The sequence below is a fragment of the Rhea pennata genome, chromosome Z (genome assembly GCF_028389875.1).
Source record: "Rhea pennata isolate bPtePen1 chromosome Z, bPtePen1.pri, whole genome shotgun sequence".
NCBI lineage: Eukaryota > Metazoa > Chordata > Aves > Rheiformes > Rheidae > Rhea > Rhea pennata.
Window position 1 is genome coordinate 29,194,880 of NC_084702.1, and position 20,754 is coordinate 29,215,633.

The following is a 20,754-nucleotide window of genomic DNA, read 5'->3' on the forward strand; positions in this document are numbered from 1 at the left end:
TGCAGAATGACCAAAAGCTGTAATTATGCTGCAAAGCAGAAAACAAATGCAGGCAGTGTTTTGGAGGGAATGACTGTAAGTCAGTAGGTTGTGGCTGCAATTTCCACCCACATCTTGGCGTGGCAGGTATAGCCCCAGAGCCTTAGGTGAGTCTGAATGCTGAGAGCCTTTCCCCAGCTCTCTAGCTGAGTTTCATCTCAAGAAAGGACAATCCTTTTAGGACTTCTGACAGTCTGCTCGCAACCTGTGAAATTCCTCAGGAGCCAGTCCAGGGTGACCTTGTTTCTTTCAGATAAGGCCCACAGGGGCCTGCAAGACATTGGAGAGCTGTATATCTGTGTTCTCTTAGACAGGGCACTGAATTTACCTTAGTCTCTTTTTTCTCTTCCTCCCTCTCCCCAGAGGAAAAGAAATCAGGAAGGATATTGCAGTTTTTTTATCTTCCATGTTGGAGAAAAGAAATGATATTTTTGCTTAGTGTGAATATTGCACTCCTTTCAGCAATATTCATTCTGAATATTGCATTTCTTTCACTGAAACAGAGAAGGCTTCTTGTAACTTGGTAGTTTCTTGACCGTATGTCATCTTATGCAGGAGCCTACTATGTTAATGGGTGTCATGGGTAGACTAGTGAAGTTGAGTGAATAGGGAAGCTAGAGAATAGTGAAGCTGAACTTAAAGGCGTATGCAAGACTAATGCTAAAAAGGATCTTCTCCAGCCTTCAGCCCATCCACAAGGGGACAGTGTAGTGCATAAGAGTTCGAAGGGACACAGTGCTCACTAGTGGTTTTGTGAGTGCTTGCTTGTTGGAGACCCTTTGCATTAGAGAGAAGGCTGGCTGGCCATCCACTCCCACATGCCGTGGCCTACAGTTGTGACCACTTTACTTTCTTTCCACCTCTATCCGCCCTCTGTTTTCCCTCCCTCCCCATATTCTCTTGTGTTGGTACTTGTCTTGATTCCTTTCCCCCATTCCATAGGGCTAGGCTGTTGAGCTGTTAGTTACTGTGGTAGATGTTTCATCATGAAAATGGTCTGAATGAGCATAAATTGGCCCTTACTTGAGTAAGTGCACATCAGGGAGTCTAGCCAATACTAGTTTTTTTCAAAGGAGTGAAGTCTACTCTTCTGCCTCCAGGGCCAGATCATAGGCTCTGGGACCATGACTTGCTCCTGTGGTTGTTGCATCAGGCCTGTCAGAAGAGGATATGGCTACTGGGAAGCTGTCTGACTTTGAAGAACAAGAACTCAGATTGAATTTCACTCAGAAACTGTCAGAATTTATTTCCATTTGATGGATGCGTGGACTGTTCTGGTTTGTATATGGTACTAATAGTCATCTCTTCAAAACAGGCCAAGAAAGTACATGAAACATTATTTTAGGGTTTCATATGATTAACTCTCACTTCACTGTTTCCCTAGCTCAATAATTCTTACATAAAACTGGAGTTAACTCTCACTTTCCATCAAAGACTTAACACTGACTGTAGCAGTAAGATCTCATAAAGAGTTGATTAACTTTACCAAAATACTACAGTGCATTTACTGTTATGCTATAAAATATTATCCAGTATAACCAGAAGTAGGTAACACGTCAAAACTAAGTGGAAGATATTTTTTGATGGAATCTTCATGATCTTGTATTAATTCCATTTCCTCTCTGCCTAGTTCACAGGATTCAGCAACAGAGCTCCCAGTCCCTCATACAATAAGTATGTATAGTTTTCAAAAGAGTTGAAAAGAACTGAAAGCAGGTCAAATGCTCAGTTCAGCAGATTGGAGGGCATTTATTTAAAATGACAGTGTCATCATTTAGAGTCATCATAGAGTCATCATGTTAGCAAGGCACTTTTCTTTATCAGTGTCAGCTGGTCTGTGATTAGGCAACAAGTGGGATTCAAAAGACTTGGATTATACTTGTTTCCGATGTCCTGGAAAACTGAAGTGTCCTTATAGAACAAGTCTTGCACAATGCAGTGGGTTTCCAAACTTGAAATCATTATGGTAGGAAGAAGATACTTTCAGGAGAGAATGTGGTGGTGCATCTGCTTTTTGTTAGCAAAAGCTGAAATTAGAGTCTCTGAGCAAGCTCAGTGACTGATATGTCTTGAAGAGTAACTCATATCTGATTGATAGGGAGGAAAAGAAAATAAAATTGGATTGCCGCATGAGTATAGGGTCAAGGCTGATGGGAACCCCATAACCCACCAACATCTTGTAGGCTATGATGGACTAGAAAATAAAAATATCTTGATAGATACAAGATACAGGGAAGTTTTCAACAAAAATAACCCTACAGGCTGGATTCAGGATTAGGCCAGGGTAAAAGCCTAACATAAAGGAAGAATAATAGATTTGCCTGGCAGGAAAACAAAGAAAACTATCCACTAAGGCCTGAAGCACATAACATTTTAATAAGAACATCACTGAGTGCATTTGATAGTACTCTATGTTGGTCATCATAAACATGTCTGAAGACATAAAGTAGAATGACTTTAAAAAGAAATGCAGGCTTTATGGAACAGTATTTACAAAGGTTTTCTCTAAATCAAATTAAAAATGTTCTGAATTATGCAAGACTCACAAATGATATGGGGACTACAATAATCCACTATCATATAATCAAATTAAAATCCAGCCTCTGTAGTGAGTGTACTCCTGATCTTTTGTAATTAGCTAGGAAAAGTGTTATCATTACATATTATAACTACTGCAAGGATATGTAGGAGCCTCACACATCAATCAAGACTTGATCTAGGCACTAAATAAGCATAGGTCAAAAATCTAGTACCAGCCTAATTTAAGTATGATTTCTTTTCATGATAAATTTTCCAAGAAGTTGATTTGGGAGCCCTAACACAAAGTATTCCTGAACTGTCCAAAACATAAGCGTGGTAGATTATCTCGGAAAACCCCAAACAAATGAAACTATTTTATTTTAACAGGTTGAGACAGTCACAACTTAAAAATATAATTTATTGATTGATTGATTTCACACTTGGCTTATTTTGAACATCACCAGGACCTTCCTGAATCTAGACAACTTTGGAGATTGGGAGTGCTCTATGTAAGCTTTATATTAAAGACTGTGCAATTGGAGTATAATTTTAACAAAAGAGATCTCAAATGTTAAATAGCTATCCTAATTACTTTGGGAAAATTGCAACAATATCTTGCTTTCTGCCTCTGACCCTGTGTTTAAAGGTGGGGAGTCTAACTTCTGAGCTTCCAGTTTTATTGCAGATCCTACTTTTATTTAGAGGATTTCTGAACCTAAGACTAAAATTACATTTATACTCTTATTTTGAGTTAAGTATAACATTGCAGCAGTGCAGCAAGCAAAGGACATAATCCTTAATAGGGTTCTTGTTCCTCTAGAGAGGACTGCAGGTATACATGAGGAAGAAACCAGCTCAGTGCTGCATTGTTTTAGTGAGAAGTGGCTTCATATTAGGGGCAGGTGGAAGATTTTCCAGAGTTCTCTGCTGGGGCACAGTTCTCCCTTGGGGCACAGCTCTCTGCAAAATGAGTGAGAGAAGAGCTGGGAGAGTAAGCGTAGCTGTGGATTTCCTTATTCTGCCTTGTACTCACACAGGGAGTGTTTGGTCAAGGATGTGAGGAGTACTTTGCTTTAGCTGTGGGGTGGCATGCAAGTCCAGACACATTAATGTTTCAGAGAACTTTTACCTGAAGTACAGTGAGGCTGGCACAGAGTCCAAAATACTTGCACAGTTGCCTGTGATCTTCCTGTTCCCTGGGATCTCTTGGTAATGAACAACTCAGTAGGCTTTGTCTCAGTGAGCCAAACCACTACCCTGATGACATGCCATCAGAGAATGGATGTACACAAGGAAATTTTAGGAGGAATGACGCTTTCTGCAAATGCTTGCATGGCAAGAGATTATCTTGCCCCATTTTAGAGGCAGAAGGCTACTTTGACATTGCATACAGAGTTTACAGCTCAGTGTTGTTGTTAAACAAACTCAGTCATGTTAATTCCAGGGCCATTGTAAACATAAGGCAGTATAACATTTCCCAAATGTAAAATGAGAGTGTTGAGGGGAGAAACAGGCAAAGAACTAATAAAAAAAGCAAGACCCAAACCCAAATCCATGGAGCCAGACCCTCTGCTGGCGTGCATTCTTGCTTTACACCAGTGCAGAATTTTAGCCAAGAGCTATAAAATGTTTTCATCATTCTTTGGGCCACACTTTGACTCTTGTGTCCAAGAATAGTATTTTAAGCACAACTTCAGGAATAATTCAACATATGAATTTGATAAGAACAATGTAGAACTTTCTAAACTCCATAGGAATGAAGCACAAGCAATATTTATTTTTTCTGTAATAGTAGATGTCAGTGGCTTTAATGATGATCGTATTGCATGTTTTTTGCTGCCTCATTTCAGAGCAAACACCTGTTTTAACTCATAGAATGATGTCATAGCGCAAATGAGGAGTCAAAAACTAGAACTAATGGGAGGAAAACAACAGAGACATTTTTCTGTTCTATTTTAGGGGGAGTTTGTCAGGTGATTTCCAGTTTATATAGTGAAACTATGGCCCTGAGAAAATGAGAAGCAGAAAGCACCTGTAAGACTATAGAAGCGAAGGAGAAGGGGCTCAAAGACCTTACCATTGCCTTGTTTATTATGATCTGGATGAGAAGTGATGTAATTTTAACCTCTCTCAGCCCTGTGCCCATGTGACTGCATGGCTGCATAGACTTGGGCTAGCCTATTGACACAGTGAGTGTAGGCATTCCCAACATAGGCCTTGAAGATAGATGAAGGTTGTGGTTGTGGTCATATTTCTCCCTTGCTCTTTAGGCAAGCAGAGATAAATCAGCCCAGAGAAGAGCACGTGCTACTCTTCTGAAATAGCGATGTTATTGGTCTTTCTTGGCATTTGTGCAGCCTTGCTCTCCTTTTCCGATGCTTCCTGCTGGATAGACTGCATGTCTAAACTCTCTCATGCAGTTAGTGGTTGACAGATGTTAATTTGGTCTGGCATGTCTTGTTCAGTGTCATACATGTAGTCTGTGAACAAGCCAAAATAGGACATAATATGACTGATTTCCCTATTTCTCCTTTGCACTGACTGTTCAAAACAACATTTTTCCCTTGTTATTTGATGTGGAAACTGGGCAGATTTGCTCATCTTCCAAAAACTTGTAGAAGTAAAGACTCCACTCTATTTTTTTTGCCTCAAGTACACTGTGGCTGTTTGCTAATCTTGATATTTATAAGTCATATGACAGATTAGCCAGCTAGGGAAAGAGGGAGAGGCTATCTAACAAAATTCAAAGAACTGGAACATCCAAGGCCCTTCAACTGAAAACTGTAGTACTCCCATGTGGTGTACATTGTAGGAACACTTTTGTGGCTCACAAGGGAGAAGTAATGCTATGAACCAAACTCTTTCCTTTTCCTCCCCTCTTCTCATGTGATGTAGCTTGACATGACCGATAGACTCAGACATGCTATGTTAACCTACAGTAAACTTGAAAAAAAAATGTGGTTTTCCATGAAAGAAATATTGGAAAGGGTTGTGATCTCTAGTACTTGGAAAATAGTTTTCAGATTTGAGACTGGGAGTAAAGATTTCCTGGTGAACTCAGTTGATACAAACAGCTTATGATGTATGGTGCTTGGCTTTCAGAGTCTGCACTAGAGTAATTTGTGCCTGTTGATATTGATTATAAAGTTCGGTAAGCATCTTATCACACATTACACTTCAAACCCCTTTCTTGTAAAAGTTGACAGAATTTAGGATTTTGACTCCAAAGGAGACCTGCAGAGGCAAGCTTTCTAATGCACAGTAGAAGTTGCTCTCAAATCATTCTTGGCCCTGGCAGCCCAGATACCTCAGGGTTTGTGGAAAAAAGTGTAATTTGGTATTTTGTGTACTGTTTGCTTTAAAAATCAGAAAGGCAGTCACTGTAGTCATTTAAGGCTGTGAGAACTGGGCCTGTTTAGCCTGGAGAAGAGAATCCTAAGAGGGGATCTTATCAATGTCTACAAATACCTTAAAGGGGGTATCAAGGAGATGGGGCCAAATTCTTTTCAGTGGTGCCAAGTGACAGGACAAGAAGCAACAGGTACTAACTGAAACACAAGAATTTCTGTCTGAATATAAGAACTTCTTTACTGTGAGGGTGACAGAGCACTGGAAAAGGTTGCCCGAAGAGGTTTTGCACTCTTCTTCTCTGGAAATATTTAAAGGCCGCCTGGACACAATCCTGTCTAACGTGCTCTAGGTGACCCTGCTTGAGCTGGGAGGTTGGACTAGATGATCTGCAGAGGTCCCTTCCAACCCCAACCATTCTGTGATTCTGTAGTTATTAACACTGCATTGCAAAATTGTTTTGCCACTGGCTTGGACACGTTAGATTCCCATACCAGAGCCTGCAAGGGTTTTAACATGTGTTGTGTCAGCTGTTTGGCAGCTGATACTTTATCATCTCTCTGCCAGTGGAACAACCAGCAAACTGTCAGCTGCTTGTGTTGAAATGGTGGTAGGGTACAAATGATACTGTGACCACTGTTGTAAAGCAAAATACATAAGTTTTCATGTACTAAATGTTAGGACTTGCAAGTCATGACACGGGAGTGATCAGTAATCATATGCAATGCCATAACTTAATATGGAAGTTGACAAAATATAAGGTGTTTTGGAAAGAAGAGACCATCATGGTTCAACATGGCAGCTCTTCTCTGGCTTATTATAATTCCATCTCCCTGTTCTTTCACCAGGATCCTGAATTCCTGTCTCCAGAAACAAATCAAGGTGTCCACTGAACTTATTAAAATAACTCTGTTTCAATATAGTATACCTCCTTTTGTTTTCACTGAGATTCTCATTTATTGTGAATTAACTGTCATTTGAAAGTAAAAGAAATGGTATTCTAAAGGAATTGACTTTCCCATTCCCATAGCCTTCATCCTAGGTCACTGAGGAGCTGATTAGTACCTTACTGAACTCCATTATTTGGCAGATTTCCGCTCAGTAAGTTTTCCTTCTATGCCTCTAAAATGGAACTTCTCTTTTTGGTCAGAGGTGTAAAGCATGTTACCTTTTCATAGCCTTTGTCTGATCTTACCTCAAGAGCATCTCATCTTGCTTTCTTGGAAGAATATGTTCTCCATCATGTTATATCTACTACAGTGTATTAATTATTCTGTACTTATGGGAGACCCAATATGCTCTTGTGCTATATAAAACACGACATTAGATATATTGTATATTCTTCCAACTTAGCATTTGAAAGGGTGTTTGGAATATTCAATAGATCATTCAGGTATTTTAGATACATGTGGTGTCTCTTCTTCATTCTGCTCTTTTAGTAGAATTGTTTCTCATCCTTCATTGCTGAATTTCACAAGGAGCTGTACCTTACATGACAGAGTGCCTCCTTTTGTTTGTTGTTAACCTGCCATCTACTAACTTCATTTGATGTTCTTCTCTTTTTTGCATTAGGTGAAACTGTGAGTAATTGTTCTTTGGTTGTATTTCCCATATCACTTTTGGTTTCACAGAGACTGATGAGAAGAATTTATCTCCAGTGACACAAGGCTGACACGCAATATTGAACTGATGTTCACAAATGAAGAAAGAAATTACAATGCAATAAATGTTCTAGACATCATTTCACTTTTCTGAGACTACGACTGCTAGAATTAATACAGAAATTTATACATGAGTCCCTCTTGAATAAAGATGAACTAAAATGAGGTTAAGAGTGAAATTGAAAGGATATATCTTTAGCTATTGGCAAATAATCCACTTTATATCCTATTTTAGTAGCCTCATGTGTTAAAACGGCATTGTCTGTTACCCAGACCGAGACTGTGAAAATAAAATATTGGTCTTTTGCAAGTGGACATGGCAGGATTAATGATATTTTAAGAGGAGATGTTGACTTTGTCTGAAAGGCCAGGGCATGGAAGAAATGAAAATAATAATTACTGATTTTTTTCTTGTGCTGATGGAAACATTAGCCAGCATTTTAAGAGGAAGAAAGAGCAGATGTTCACCAAGAGAAGGACCGCAGTAAGCTTATTTAGCAATAGTGGTAGTGGTAGTCTTTTCAGAAAACACTTCTTTGCAGTTATATCATCCTGAGATAGGGGAATAAGTCACAAGACCAAAAGATAAATAGGGAAAAGTACCTTGAAATGCTATAATCTCCCAAATATACAGGATACATTATTAGAGGTAGATGAATAAAGGAATCAAAAGGTACGGCTTTGTTCCAGTTTGACAAATTAAGAATCAGCTACATCAAAGAGACTGAATATATATACTTGTCACATGAAAGTTCATTGAAGCATATGCTGAACTGTGTTGTTGCTCCCAGGATGACCTCCCTGAAATGCTGAAGATCTGTCCTCAGACAGAGCTACACTAAGATCAGCCAGGCTCTGTAGAGATGCAGCAGTCTAGCCAGACAAGACATTGGGCAGGATCAGGGCTGAAACCCGTGGGTTAGTTATTCAGATTCATTTGGTTCACCAAGTAAACAGATTACTTTTATTCTATTGGCAGAAAGGGCATCACTAGTCTTTAGAGACTATACAAAGTAGTGTGTCATGTTATCACAGTGTTGCAGTGAGGGAATCATGGGAACTTGGGAATTGTAAACGTAAATGAAGACATCTATTTTCCAAGACAACGTAGTTGCTAGCTGTGGTTTTTTACTGCTTCAGTTTTTACTGAAGTCAGGGAAACCAGCTGCTTAAATCTCGAGATCAAAGAGATGAGATTGTCTAGTATGATGCCTGCAAGAGCTGATGGTTGGCTTTGCTGACCTCTCGAGGAGTGCTGGTGGATAGGGAAGGTGCAGAACATTTTGATAATTCAGTTCGTTCCGTCCCTCTGGAAGATGCTGGTGGGGACATTCCTCATCTTCTGACGATACAAACTAGACATCTGCATAGCACCAAGGGGAGGTTAAACTTTCCTCTAGAGCAGCGGGAGGCACTCTCCACCTATGGCCACCAGCATTAAATAGGATGAGAGGTTGCTCCCTCTGCTTTAGTCAGCCCCTGCAGCATCCCTGCTGCCTGGCCTTAGAGCCCTCAGATCCTCTGCCAAACCCACAGCTGCTAAGACCTCACCACTGGTGCAGCTGGGTTGGAGTGCAGCTGGCCAGCATTGCAGAAGTATGGCCGATCCACTCAGCCTTCTCTTTATTCATGGTGCATATGAACAGGGAATAAACCTGAAGTGTGTTGTTTGGGTGTTCACTTTAGCAACATTTTTTTTTTTTTTGTGTCTTTCCCAGCCCTTGGTTTGTCTCATCTGTGGAGCTCCGCGTAGAGCCCTATTTATTTCATGTCTCTGTAGGTCAGTTTTCCTAGGCTTCCCACACAACACATTCCCAGCACAAGCATTAGATTTGCTCATTCTTTACAAGAGAACATATCCTTTTGCTCACAAACATGGGTCAATGGAGAAAGAAATTTTTCCAGAATACACAGAGGCAACAGGGCTTTGGGTTCCCATGATGGCTAGATGGGAGAGACTGAAACTGTGACCAGGGCAGGGTGTCATCAGATACCTTTCTGACTGATGCAGGGAAATTGCAGGTCGATGGCAGTCAGCTATGGGCTTTTGTCTGGGGGGTATTTGTAAGATGCCAGCTGAATGTACAGATGGATGTGTACAAACCCATGGCAGTAAAAAATTCTGCCAACAGTATTTGTTACTACAGGCCTGGTTCTTAGTATGGAAACTTCTTCAGTGGACAAGCTCCATCACTGTGTGACTGTCCACAAATCAGGGTAAAGATCTGAAGCTAGCAACTGAACAAATTCTAGAGTAAACACCCTGCTTCAAAGCTAAGGCATGATACTTGGACCATGATCCTTTAAACTTGATGTTCGCAAATAGACAAAGGGAATATTCAAGGTCTGCTTACCTGGCACCTTTCAAAAGTGCTAAATGCATTTTAAAAATGAGTGCTGAAAGTGGTGGCATGTGGAATGACATTGCATTGTCAAAAATGTAACAACATTTCATATGTGGAGCAGAGTGGCAGTTTCCCTTTGGAAGTGTTTCTTTGAAGAACAGCATCATTATTCAGTGATTTGGTATAGCAGTCTCCTCCCTGTGGATAGTTTGTACATTGCAGAAACAAATTCACCAAACCTTCTGCTTTAGGTTCTAGCCCAATATTGCTAGTAAACAATATAAACCAGAGGTAGGGAGTGTTTGCTTGCATAAACTGATGTTTGGAAGTACCTAAGTGGCAGGAAAGATCTACAGTAGTAGTAATAGTGTAATTCTAAATAAAAATGAACTATCATAAAAAGACTGTCTTCAAGTAAGCACTAAGAAAATATACCATAATTTGTATCCATAAAATTGTCATTTTTGCAACCCTGCTATAGCTACAACACAGATTTTAAAGTGATATCTTATTAAGTTAAAAGTGTAGTGCTTTTAAACTTGTCATAACCTTAGCTAGATTAAATATTAAAGGTGTTGTTTACCTGCAACAGTAGTCTGCTTAGCTCGTGACCGTTCAAAAAAAATGTATCAAGCAGCACTACAGTTACAGTATAACTGGAGGAGGAATATAAGAATGTGTGAAATGCAATGTAACTTGGGAGGAATATAAGAATGTTGGCAGAGTATGCAGAGATGTGGTGAAAAATGCTAAGGCCCAGCTGGAATGACACCTGGCAAGAGATGTCAAGGACAACAAGAAGGGATTCTTCAAGTACATTGGTAGCAAGAGGAAGACTAGGGAAAATGTGGGCCTGCTCCTGAATGAGGTGGATGTCCTGGTGACGATGGATAAGAAGAAGGCAGAATTAATGAATGCCTTCTTTGCTTAGGGCAGCCCTCAGGAATCCCACATCCTGGAGACAAAAGAAAACGTCTGGCAAGGGGAACACTTTCCTTTGGTGAAGGAGGATTGGGTTAGAGATCATTTAGGAAAATTTGACACTCCTAAGGCCATGGGCCCAGATGGGATATACCCATGGGTCCTGAGGGAGCCAGCAGATATTGTTGCCAGGCCACTCTCCATCATCTTTGAAAAGTCATGGAGAACTGGAGAGGTGCCTGAGGACTGGAAGAAAGCCAATGTCACTCCAGTCTTCAAGAAGGGCAAGAAGGAGGATCCAGGCCAGGCAGCCTCACCTCCATCCCTGGAAAGGTGATGGAACAGCTCATTCTGGATGTCATCTCCAGGCATATGGAGGAAAAGAAGGTGATCAGGAGTAGTCAGCATGCATTCACCAAGGGGAAATCCTGCTTAACCAGTCTGATAACCTTCTCTGATGGCATGACTGGCTGGGTAGATGAGGGAAGAGCAGTGGACGTTGTATACCTTGACTTCAGCAAGGCTTTTGACACTGTCTCCCACAACATCCTCCTGTATAAGCTCAGGAAGTGTGGGTTAGACGAGTGGGCAGTGAGGTGGACTGAGAAGTGGCTGAAAGGCAGAGCTCTGAGAGTCGTCATCAGTGGCGCAGAGTCTGGTTGGAGGCCTAAGGCTAGTGAAGTTCCCCAGCGCTCAGTGCTGAGTCCCATCCTGTTCAACTTCATCAGTGACCTGGATGAGGGGACAGAGTGCCTCCTCAGCAAGTTGGCTGATGATCCCAAGCTGGCAGGAGTGGCTGATACACCTGAGGGCTGTGCTGCCATTCAGAGAGACCTGGACAGGCTGGAGAGCTGGGTGGAGAGGAACCTCCTGAGGTTCAACAAGGGCAAGCGCAGAGTCCTACACCTAGGGAGAAATAACCCTTGGCACCAGCACAAGCTGGAGGCTGACCTTCTGGAGAGCAGCTCTGCAGAAAAGGACCTGGAAGTGCTGGTGGATGACAACAAGTTGACTATAAGCCAGCAATGTGCCCTTGTGGCCAGGAAGGCTAGTGGTAATGCGAGGTCGATTAGGAAGAGTGTTGCCAGCAGGTGGAGGGAGGTGATCCTGCCCCTCTCCTCAGCCTTGGTGAGGTCACATCTCAAGTACTGTGTCCTTTTCTGGGCTCCTCAGTGCAAGAAAGACATGGAGCTACTGCAGAGAATGGAGTGTAGGGCTGCAAAGATGACTAGAGGGGCATCTCTCTTAGGAGGAAAAACTGAGACAGCTGGGCCTGTTTAGCCTGGGGAAGAGAAGACTGAATAGAAATCTTATGAATGTGTACAAATAGCTTGAGAGGACATCAAGAAGATGGGGCCAGACTCTTTTCAGAGCACAAACTGAACCACAGGAAGTGCCGCCTGAATGTGAGGAAAAACTTCACTGTGAGAGTGACGGAGCACTGGAACAGGTTGCCCGGAGAGGTTTTGGACTCTCCTCTGGAGATATTCAAAAGCTGCCTGGATGCAACCTGTCTAACTGCTGTAGGTGACCGTGCTTGAACAGGGGAGCTGGACAAGATGATCTCCAGAGGTTCCTTCCAACCTCAACCATTCTGTGATTCTGTGATTTCTGTGAGTCTGATTCTGTAACATTTAAGGGGGATTATTGCGCAGGATGCCAATAATATCTGAAAGCAGTATAGTATTTGCACTTCTTAATAAAGTATGAGCAGAAGGTGTCCCTTGAAGCACTGAGCACCTTTGAGTCCCTGAAGCAATGAGCACCCTTCAAGTTTGATCTGTCTCCTCATGTTTTCTTTTATTGAGCCTTCTTGGGGAATTCTCCTTAACTTGCTATGAACATCAGCTAAAATGAATTCTACCTCAGTTCACTGCTGCTGTGACACAGCTGTGAGACCTTGGACTCATCACTGCCATAAAAGCAAAAGGAGTCTTGCAGCTGGCTGGTGATTTGTCTCAGGCATCTCAAGAACTGTGGTGCTAAGTTGCAGACTTCAGTTCAAGAAAGCACTGAAGCACGTGCTTCATTTTAAGCTTGTACCGAACACTGCCCTCAGTGCATTTCTGAGCTGAGTAATTGTTGACTCAGTGACCACCAATCACTAATAGAGAGAGAAACATGCATTTAGAGAAAATGCCTTTGGCCAGCCCCCAGTCTGTGTTTCTGATGTGGCTGAACTGAGATCAGAGTTGAATTTGAAGGTGCTCTTGAATGAGGCGGGATGGAAGAGGTTCAGCCCACCACAAGTAATGCCAAATGTTTTATTGCCAAATCTGTCTTCATTGCAATACAGTCTGGCAAGAAGAAGACTCTTTAGAATCAAAGCTAACACCTTTTACAGATGCCTTTGCCAAGGAATAAATATTATTTTCACAAAGATTCTAAAGGGTTGGAAGTAGTTTGTCTAAGATGATAGAGAACGGCAGTGATAGAGCTGGATAAATCTCAGGACTTCTCAGTCCCAGCTTGATACTCTGTCCTGTAAAGTCTTCTGCCTTTAGGGACAGAAAAGGACACAGCTCCATCTCTGGCCGTGTTTGGTTGTGCAGCCCTGTGAAGAATACCAAGAAGCCCTGTGGTTTCTGCTTATCTGTAAATCAAGTTCTTGGTAAGTGTCAGTACTGATGAGTCAGTCTTGCTATGACTGCAAAGACAGACAACCAGGTCTGTGATGTTCTAGTTCTGTTCATTGCAACATCCATCATTTGGCAGTCATTTATCATCACTGTAGGGGTATTTATTTTGCCAAATGACACTGAAAATTCAGCACATAGTCCTACCACAAATACACTGTGGTTCTGTAGCAAGGAACCATGGGAAGGGAAGATTTGTACAGTGTTGTTTTTAATTCCTTTTTAAAAATCTATTAATGTAGGATGTGACAAATAAGAAAAAAGAAAGAGACATATTTTATTATGTATAGCTTTCATTAATTTTTAAGGAATACCTCAAAGAAATTGCTGAAAACAACCAGTTATGGAGGCGATATGATGAGCAGATCTAAGAACCATTTTAATATTTAATAAGCCCAAAAGCCTCTCATCACTAATCACCTTTAATGGTGCTTGCCCTTTGGCCGAGTGTATGTGGCTGTACGTTTCTAAGGGACTAAGTTTTCTGACTTTCTAATGAAATACCACTCGAGCAGGGAGTAACAGTGGTGATTTGGAGCTGTTTGGTTGCCTGTTCGGTTTAGTTTATGATAACGTGGGAAACTGAAGCTTTGTTTACATCACAGCAGATTAGTATGTTATTTCAAAATCTCTGTGCCATTGATTGACTTCTCAGACCATTAAAAAATCTACTGAACGGAGCCTTACAGCACTTCTGCCTGCTGGACAGGTAAACAGTAACATGGAGTTGAGCACACCTAATTGAGCAAAGCACTTTAAAGTTTGCATTTAACCTCTGTCAGCTGAGTGCTCGTGTATGTTTTTAAGTTTGACTGAAAGCAGCAGGGTTTGGGTTCTCTTTTAAATGGCACTTAAGCCTCTGCGCTGCAACCTGTATTGAGTCAAAAGCAAATCCACAGTGTAACCAGGACTTAAACATGGGAGTTGATGACTGCTTTTCAGTCGGTGTCTCTGACAAAAATATTCCTCACTCACTCGGATGTATCTCAGGTAGGGGAAGGAGGAGAAGTGCCTAGTAATAGACCACATCTATGAAAGTTTTAGCATCTTTTGATGGGATCAGTAGTGAACATTGACTTATGGCAATACGTGGAACAGGGCTAAGTGCTAACAGCTATAGCTGTATTTTTGGTAAGCTGCACTAATGCTGAGTTACTGACAAATAGCTGAAAACGGATGTTCTGAGTGATTTAGAAATAATGTGAACCCTGACTGAACTTCTGTTGGGTTTTCCTTCCATTTGCTGTTTCAACTTTAGAACAAGGAAGGTATTATTTATAACAACATATGTGAAGTCCCACAAGGAGAAATGATATTTTGAATTGACAGAATCTTGAAAGTGCAAATGTGGTTTCATAACTAAATACATTTTCAGACAGGAAAATGAGAATTAATCAAAAGTTAGATGTCCTTGAATAAGTTTTTTCTCTATTTTTCTTTTTTTTTTTCTTTTTTTCCTTCCTTGGAAATATTCACAGCTGCCTTGATGCAAAAGTACTCAGAATATCTATATATCTGTATCACAGTAGCTCAGCTGGTAACACTGTTTTAGAAGGAATGGATTTATTCGTTGATTGATCTAGTCACGATGTGACATGCTGGGAACAATAAATTGTTTAGTAATAGTAAGAGATTGTTTTTAGTTAAATTGAGTAAAATTAAGTAACTCCATTTTAAGAAAATGTAGCATTTTGAAGAAAATAGAGAGTAAGTTAGAAACTTTCAGAAAGGTACTAATTCAGGAAGAGATTCCTAGAGAATTTAGCTTGTGTTGATTTGGGACAGTAGTTCGTGTCTTACAAATTCTTTATTATCAAGTGATTATATCTAAAGCACTGAAATTTTTGTGAGGCTATGTAGAACTGGGTAGTTAATGTGGAACAAAATAATTATAGGCATTGATTAACTTTATAAAGACAATAACATCCCTTTAATTCATTCAAAATAAGATATTAAACCATAGATTCTGATTCTATTGTGTCATACAGTCAGACTACTGTGTCTTCATGGATCTCAGTCGAAATCACAGAGTTTCTGGGAAAACGTCATTGCAGATTTCAACACTTGCATCTTTCACAGTTCCTTGATTTTAAAATGGAGAGTAAAACTGACCTAATTTAGACTGAGTTAACAGGTTTGGTTAATCAATAATTTTATAGTTTATTCAGTTTCTTGGGTAGTGAGTGCCAAATAAATGTTAGAAATGTTGTTCTTCAGAAACAATTCCATAGGAGACTCTATTAAGAAATCTATCATGGTAGTAACTGCTGCTCTGGATGAGAGAAGTTTAGATCATGGCTTCCTGATTCTTACAAACGTAAGTGAATGGTAAAAAAGAAATGTTCAGCATCTCCTGGTTTAGCATATTGATACTCTTCCTCATCAGAGTCTGGAGGAATTATTTCTGACTCTTTCCTTTGTTTTTCTCAGGTTGGGGGTCACACCATGCTGCCCATTCGTTGGATGCCTCCCGAGAGTATCATGTACAGGAAGTTCACCACAGAAAGTGATGTCTGGAGCCTAGGGGTTGTATTATGGGAAATCTTTACCTATGGCAAACAGCCATGGTATCAACTCTCAAATAACGAGGTGTGTATAAGAGAGGATTGGCATTTTAATTGATGGTATGGCTTCTCTGTGAAAGAGACAACAGCAAATATATTTAGTTGATACCAAGTATTTATGGTATTGTCATGAACACTGTGGTTGAAGCTCATCTTTTTCTCCCTTTTTTTCTTTAAGGTGGAAGGATGGAAGTTATTTAAGTAGGATTGGACCAGGTTAGGATGTAGCTCCTTCCTCTGTGTAAGACAGAGTCTGCTCTGGGTGTTGAGAAACACCATGAGGCAATGGAAAGGAGCTTACCTGTCTCCTGAACTGGCTTTGGATGATTTCTGTTACATATCAGGACATATCATTGTTGCAGAGTGGTTGTCCTAAACCAATGAATTGAAGGAATCTAGAGATCTCTTAAGACAACCAACCTCCTCTGTGAGCAAGTCCCAAATAGTTTGCACAGTCACACTGATCCTTTTTTGTGATTTTTCATAGGTGATTGAGTGCATCACTCAGGGCCGAGTCCTGCAGCGACCTCGCACATGCCCCAAGGAAGTATATGACTTGATGCTGGGCTGTTGGCAACGGGAGCCTCACATGAGGCTCAACATCAAAGAAATCCATTCCCTCCTCCAGAACTTGGCCAAGGCATCTCCAGTCTACCTGGATATCTTAGGCTAATGCCTCCTAGCATTTCTTCTTATGGGCTGCGTGAATGAATGTGTTCAACTGCCGCTGAACTCCATTAAAATGTGTTCTTAACTTTGACAGTATTAATGACAAAGTTGTGGAGAAGCTTTCAAAGGGCAAGCAATGTGCACTTCTCCATCTGTAGACACAGTATTGACTTTTAAGACATTATTGAGATGTATCTCCTTTCTCTCTCTGTGTTTTTCAGTTTCTATCATTTTTTTTCCTTTCTCCTCTCTTTCTAATTAATTTGGCTTCCGCATTATTGTAACTGTGCATAGACAAAGGCCTTAAAAACCTGATCTGATATATCAGCAGACTCTCCAGTTTGCCCACCACAACTAACAATGCCTTGTTGTATTCATGCCTTTGATGTGGATGAAAAAAAGGGAAAAATATATTTGACTCGAACTTTGTGATTTCTGCTGTACAGATACGGGGAGTTTCTATGGATTCACCTCAATTTTTTTGCTTCGGCATGTGGGTGGAAAAAGAAGACTAGTGTTCTCTACATGAAGCATATTTCTTGTGGAGATAAAGCCAAATGGAAAGAAAACAGCATTGTATAATCCACTGTCTGGAGGAACTATGGGATCAGATGGCATCCAACCCCACTAAAATAACACTGAAACAATTTGATGGAAGGCAAAAGGGAGTTTAGCACTTTCCCTGGAGAGTCTTTCTGAGGAGTAAAGGGATTGTTCAAGGAGATACTTGGCCAGCATTTTTCATTACCAGATACAAGTCTATTGTAAAAGGGAATAAGATGCTGCCTGCATTGCACACAATTATTTTACATCGTGATAAACTATGCCCTTACTTTGTCTTCTCCAGCTCATCTTTGGTAATAAAGACTGAAGCTAGGATTATTAATGTACAGTATTAATTTCAAGATCAAATGTTGAAACTAAGGGTTTTGATAAGATAGGACAAGCTATTGATTGTGGGGCAGGTGTATCTTATACTGTGCTTGTCCAGCAGCATATTCCTTCCTTCCTCAATCCATTTTCTTTCTTTTTTTTTAACCATGCAGCAAAAACTGTGCATGGTCTTTGTCGATTAATGCCCTTTGTGCAGAAACTATCACTCATCTTGTAGTACACCCTATCAGACATAGAGAATTCATAATGATATAACTTATATTTCATTAAATGAAGCTAATGGAGGACATTAGGTATGTTAAAATGCCTTTACAATGTTACAGACATAATAGGCTGATATTTCATGAGTAATGTAAAACATGGAGATGGCTGGTTATGTTTGAGCCATGGCAGAGAATAGAGTGAGATCCCTGAAAAAAGCAAATGTGACTCTGAGGTTATGGTTTACTATTCAGAGTGCACAGACCCTGAGCTCAGCACCGCATTTGTATCGGTACTAGTGCTGTCATTCCCAGCATCCACTCTTTCTTAAATTATTTCTTTTTGGTTGGATGGGCATTGTACGTGTACAGCATTTGCATGGCCACTGTGTTGATGACAACTGCATGGGCATATCTGTTATTTTTCAAACCGGAAGTTGAAGATTTCAAATTTAGAGTTAGGATTATTTTTAATATGAATTCTTACAAATTAAAACCTACCTTACCTATTCCTCAAGACTTTTGCCTCCCTCTGTGAGGGGGCGTTACTGCAAAAAAGTTATCTTTCTTTTCTTTTTCTCATTTTATTTCTTCTTATTGATATGAGCCAGATCAAAATAGACCTTCATCTTTGTGTTAGGGGTATTTTATTTGATAAATTAAGTATTTTATTTTTGTAAGTGTTCCCAAAACATTTTTAATATATAATTTGCTTGCATATATTATTTATTGAGGCACTTTAGGTTTTTCCTTCAGAAGTTTTTAGAGCCAATCATAAAGATTTTGAACATTTTTGAAAGAAGAGTTCACTGGACAGTGATGGAGTTTTACCCTTCTCAATGTCTTTGAAAATGCAGCATTACAAATAAACATGAGAGTGTAACTATAAAGCCATACTCAGTATTTCTTTAATAAACTAGATGTTATTTCTTAACCATTATTGAACTGGAAACACTCAAAAAGCCAGAGGAAGATTCCTACAAAATGGGCCTTAAGATTTTATTTAGACTGTCTTGGAAGTTCACTCAGAAAGCTGGATAATGACTGAGCATCCTGTGAAACCCATCCTCTTGAGAGTGTGAGTTTTGTTTCCTGAAGGATTTTGAAGTTCATTTTCAATATAACAGCAGGGGGAGAAGGAAGGTGTCAGCTGAGGCTGTGCGATGGGAGAGGGTTGCAGGCGGTGGAAGGGGACGCTTCTGCCTGCTGTGAACCTCTTAGGTTCCCAGGAGCTTAAGAAAAATGCATCCAAGATGCTCTTCGACTGGAAGGAAATCTAGCCTGAAAGCAACCAGGTGGGTTTTGCAAGCACTGAAGGAATGTATACCAAAAAAACCTGACAAACCAACAAAACCCTGGAATTGTACTTAGTGGCATCTTCTTTTTGATCTCTTAATGGGAATATTAGAGTTATTTCAGAGAATAAATAGTGTTGCAATGCATTGTGCAATAACATAGCAGTATGTTAAACTTTTAAAGGACCAAATGTTCTTCAGAGCCACTGGTATGGATAACCTTGACCTATATCGTGAATGTTCTTGATAGTGCATAAAATGTATAATCAAAGTAGACAAGCTGTTAACTATAGCTATACGTGTTTTGCGTTTATTCATGAAAAGGTGGGTAAGTGTAGCAAAATGAGCAGAGAAGAAGAAGAAATATGCTCAAATCACAATACAGGGTGAGTATACGTGCACATTCATTACACTTGCACTGTCAGCTAAATCATATACACTGAGTAAATATGACAATCAGTCTCATTTAAAAGTCTTTCTGGACTATACTATGAACTGATCATATATACATAATATATATTTTATGTGTATGTTTATATATGGCATATATATACACACACATAGCATATACATGTATGCCTATGTCTGTTGGTTTTTTTATATATGTGCAGACATGCATGCACGTTATATATGGGTTGTGTGTATATGTATAAATTTACATACACCTATGTGATTAGAAATGAAAATTAGAATAGAGCACTTAATAAATTGAAAAAAGTCTACTGAGTAACCAAAATCTTTTTTTTTTCTGTTGGTATTTCTTTTTATATGTTTTTAAGACTCAGCTTTTTAACTGGTGTGCAGTAGAGGAAGTTCTAGAATGCCAGAGATATAATGACAAGCACTTTTTTTCCCAATAATGATTGCATAAAAACATTTTTACCATTCTCATCTCACTTGTTGATTTCTCACAAGGAAATGAACAAATTAGATTCTGAGCTCCAGAAGCAGAGTTTGATTGTCATTTTTGGGTTTGTGCTATTGTTTTATTGTCCTGAAAAAACAGTGCATATCTATTAGCATTTTATACTCGTCTGCAGTAACAAAATAATTCCAAGAATGAGCTGGACTATTCAGACTGCAAACACAAGTTGTAGGACAATGGTGAGAATGCCAAAATTCAGCAGTAACAATAGCAGCATTTGCCACACTCTGTCCTTCACGCTCAATAAATCTGTGGAACTCAGAACTGTGGAGAACAGATTTTTGTAAAGCAACAGCACCCCATAATGCATGATGGAGTGTACCCTTTTAAAAGGACTTAATTTATTTTGATTTGTAAACCAAAATACCTACATATTATCTACAGTTTAACAATTGACTTCTTCTTTCCCTTTCCCTTTCCCCTTCCCTTTTCTTTTTATCTTTTTCTTTGTATCTTTCCTTGTATCTTTCTTTCTTCTTCTCTCTCTCTCCCCCTTTCTTGCTTTCTCTCTTGCTTTCTCTCTCTTTCTTTTTTTCTCTCTCTTTTTCTATTTTTCTCTCCTTCTGTCTCCCTGTCTCTGTTTCTCATTCTCTCATTTTCTCATCTTCTCTCTTTCTCTCTCTCTGTATCCCACCTGAGAGATTGTTTTTGTTGCGGTTGATGTGGACTTTACAAAACTCTTTAAAAAGCAAAGAAATAACCCAATAAAATTATTGGGTCATGGGAAGATTAAGGTA

The 20,754-nt window shown here is 39.9% G+C and overlaps 1 protein-coding gene across 2 annotated transcripts in view; it reads left to right on the plus strand.

The window, feature by feature from the left end:
- The window catches only part of NTRK2 (neurotrophic receptor tyrosine kinase 2), a 199,462-nt gene extending 180,983 nt beyond the window's left edge, over positions 1-18,479 (plus strand). For both annotated transcript variants that reach the window (XM_062599007.1, XM_062599003.1), the window contains 2 exons: positions 15,901-16,059; positions 16,522-18,479. In XM_062599007.1, the coding sequence (XP_062454991.1) occupies positions 15,901-16,059; positions 16,522-16,707 (345 nt within the window). In that variant the 3' untranslated portion in view covers positions 16,708-18,479. The remainder of the gene's footprint in view (positions 1-15,900; positions 16,060-16,521) is intronic.
- The last annotated feature ends 2,275 nt before the right edge of the window (positions 18,480-20,754 follow it).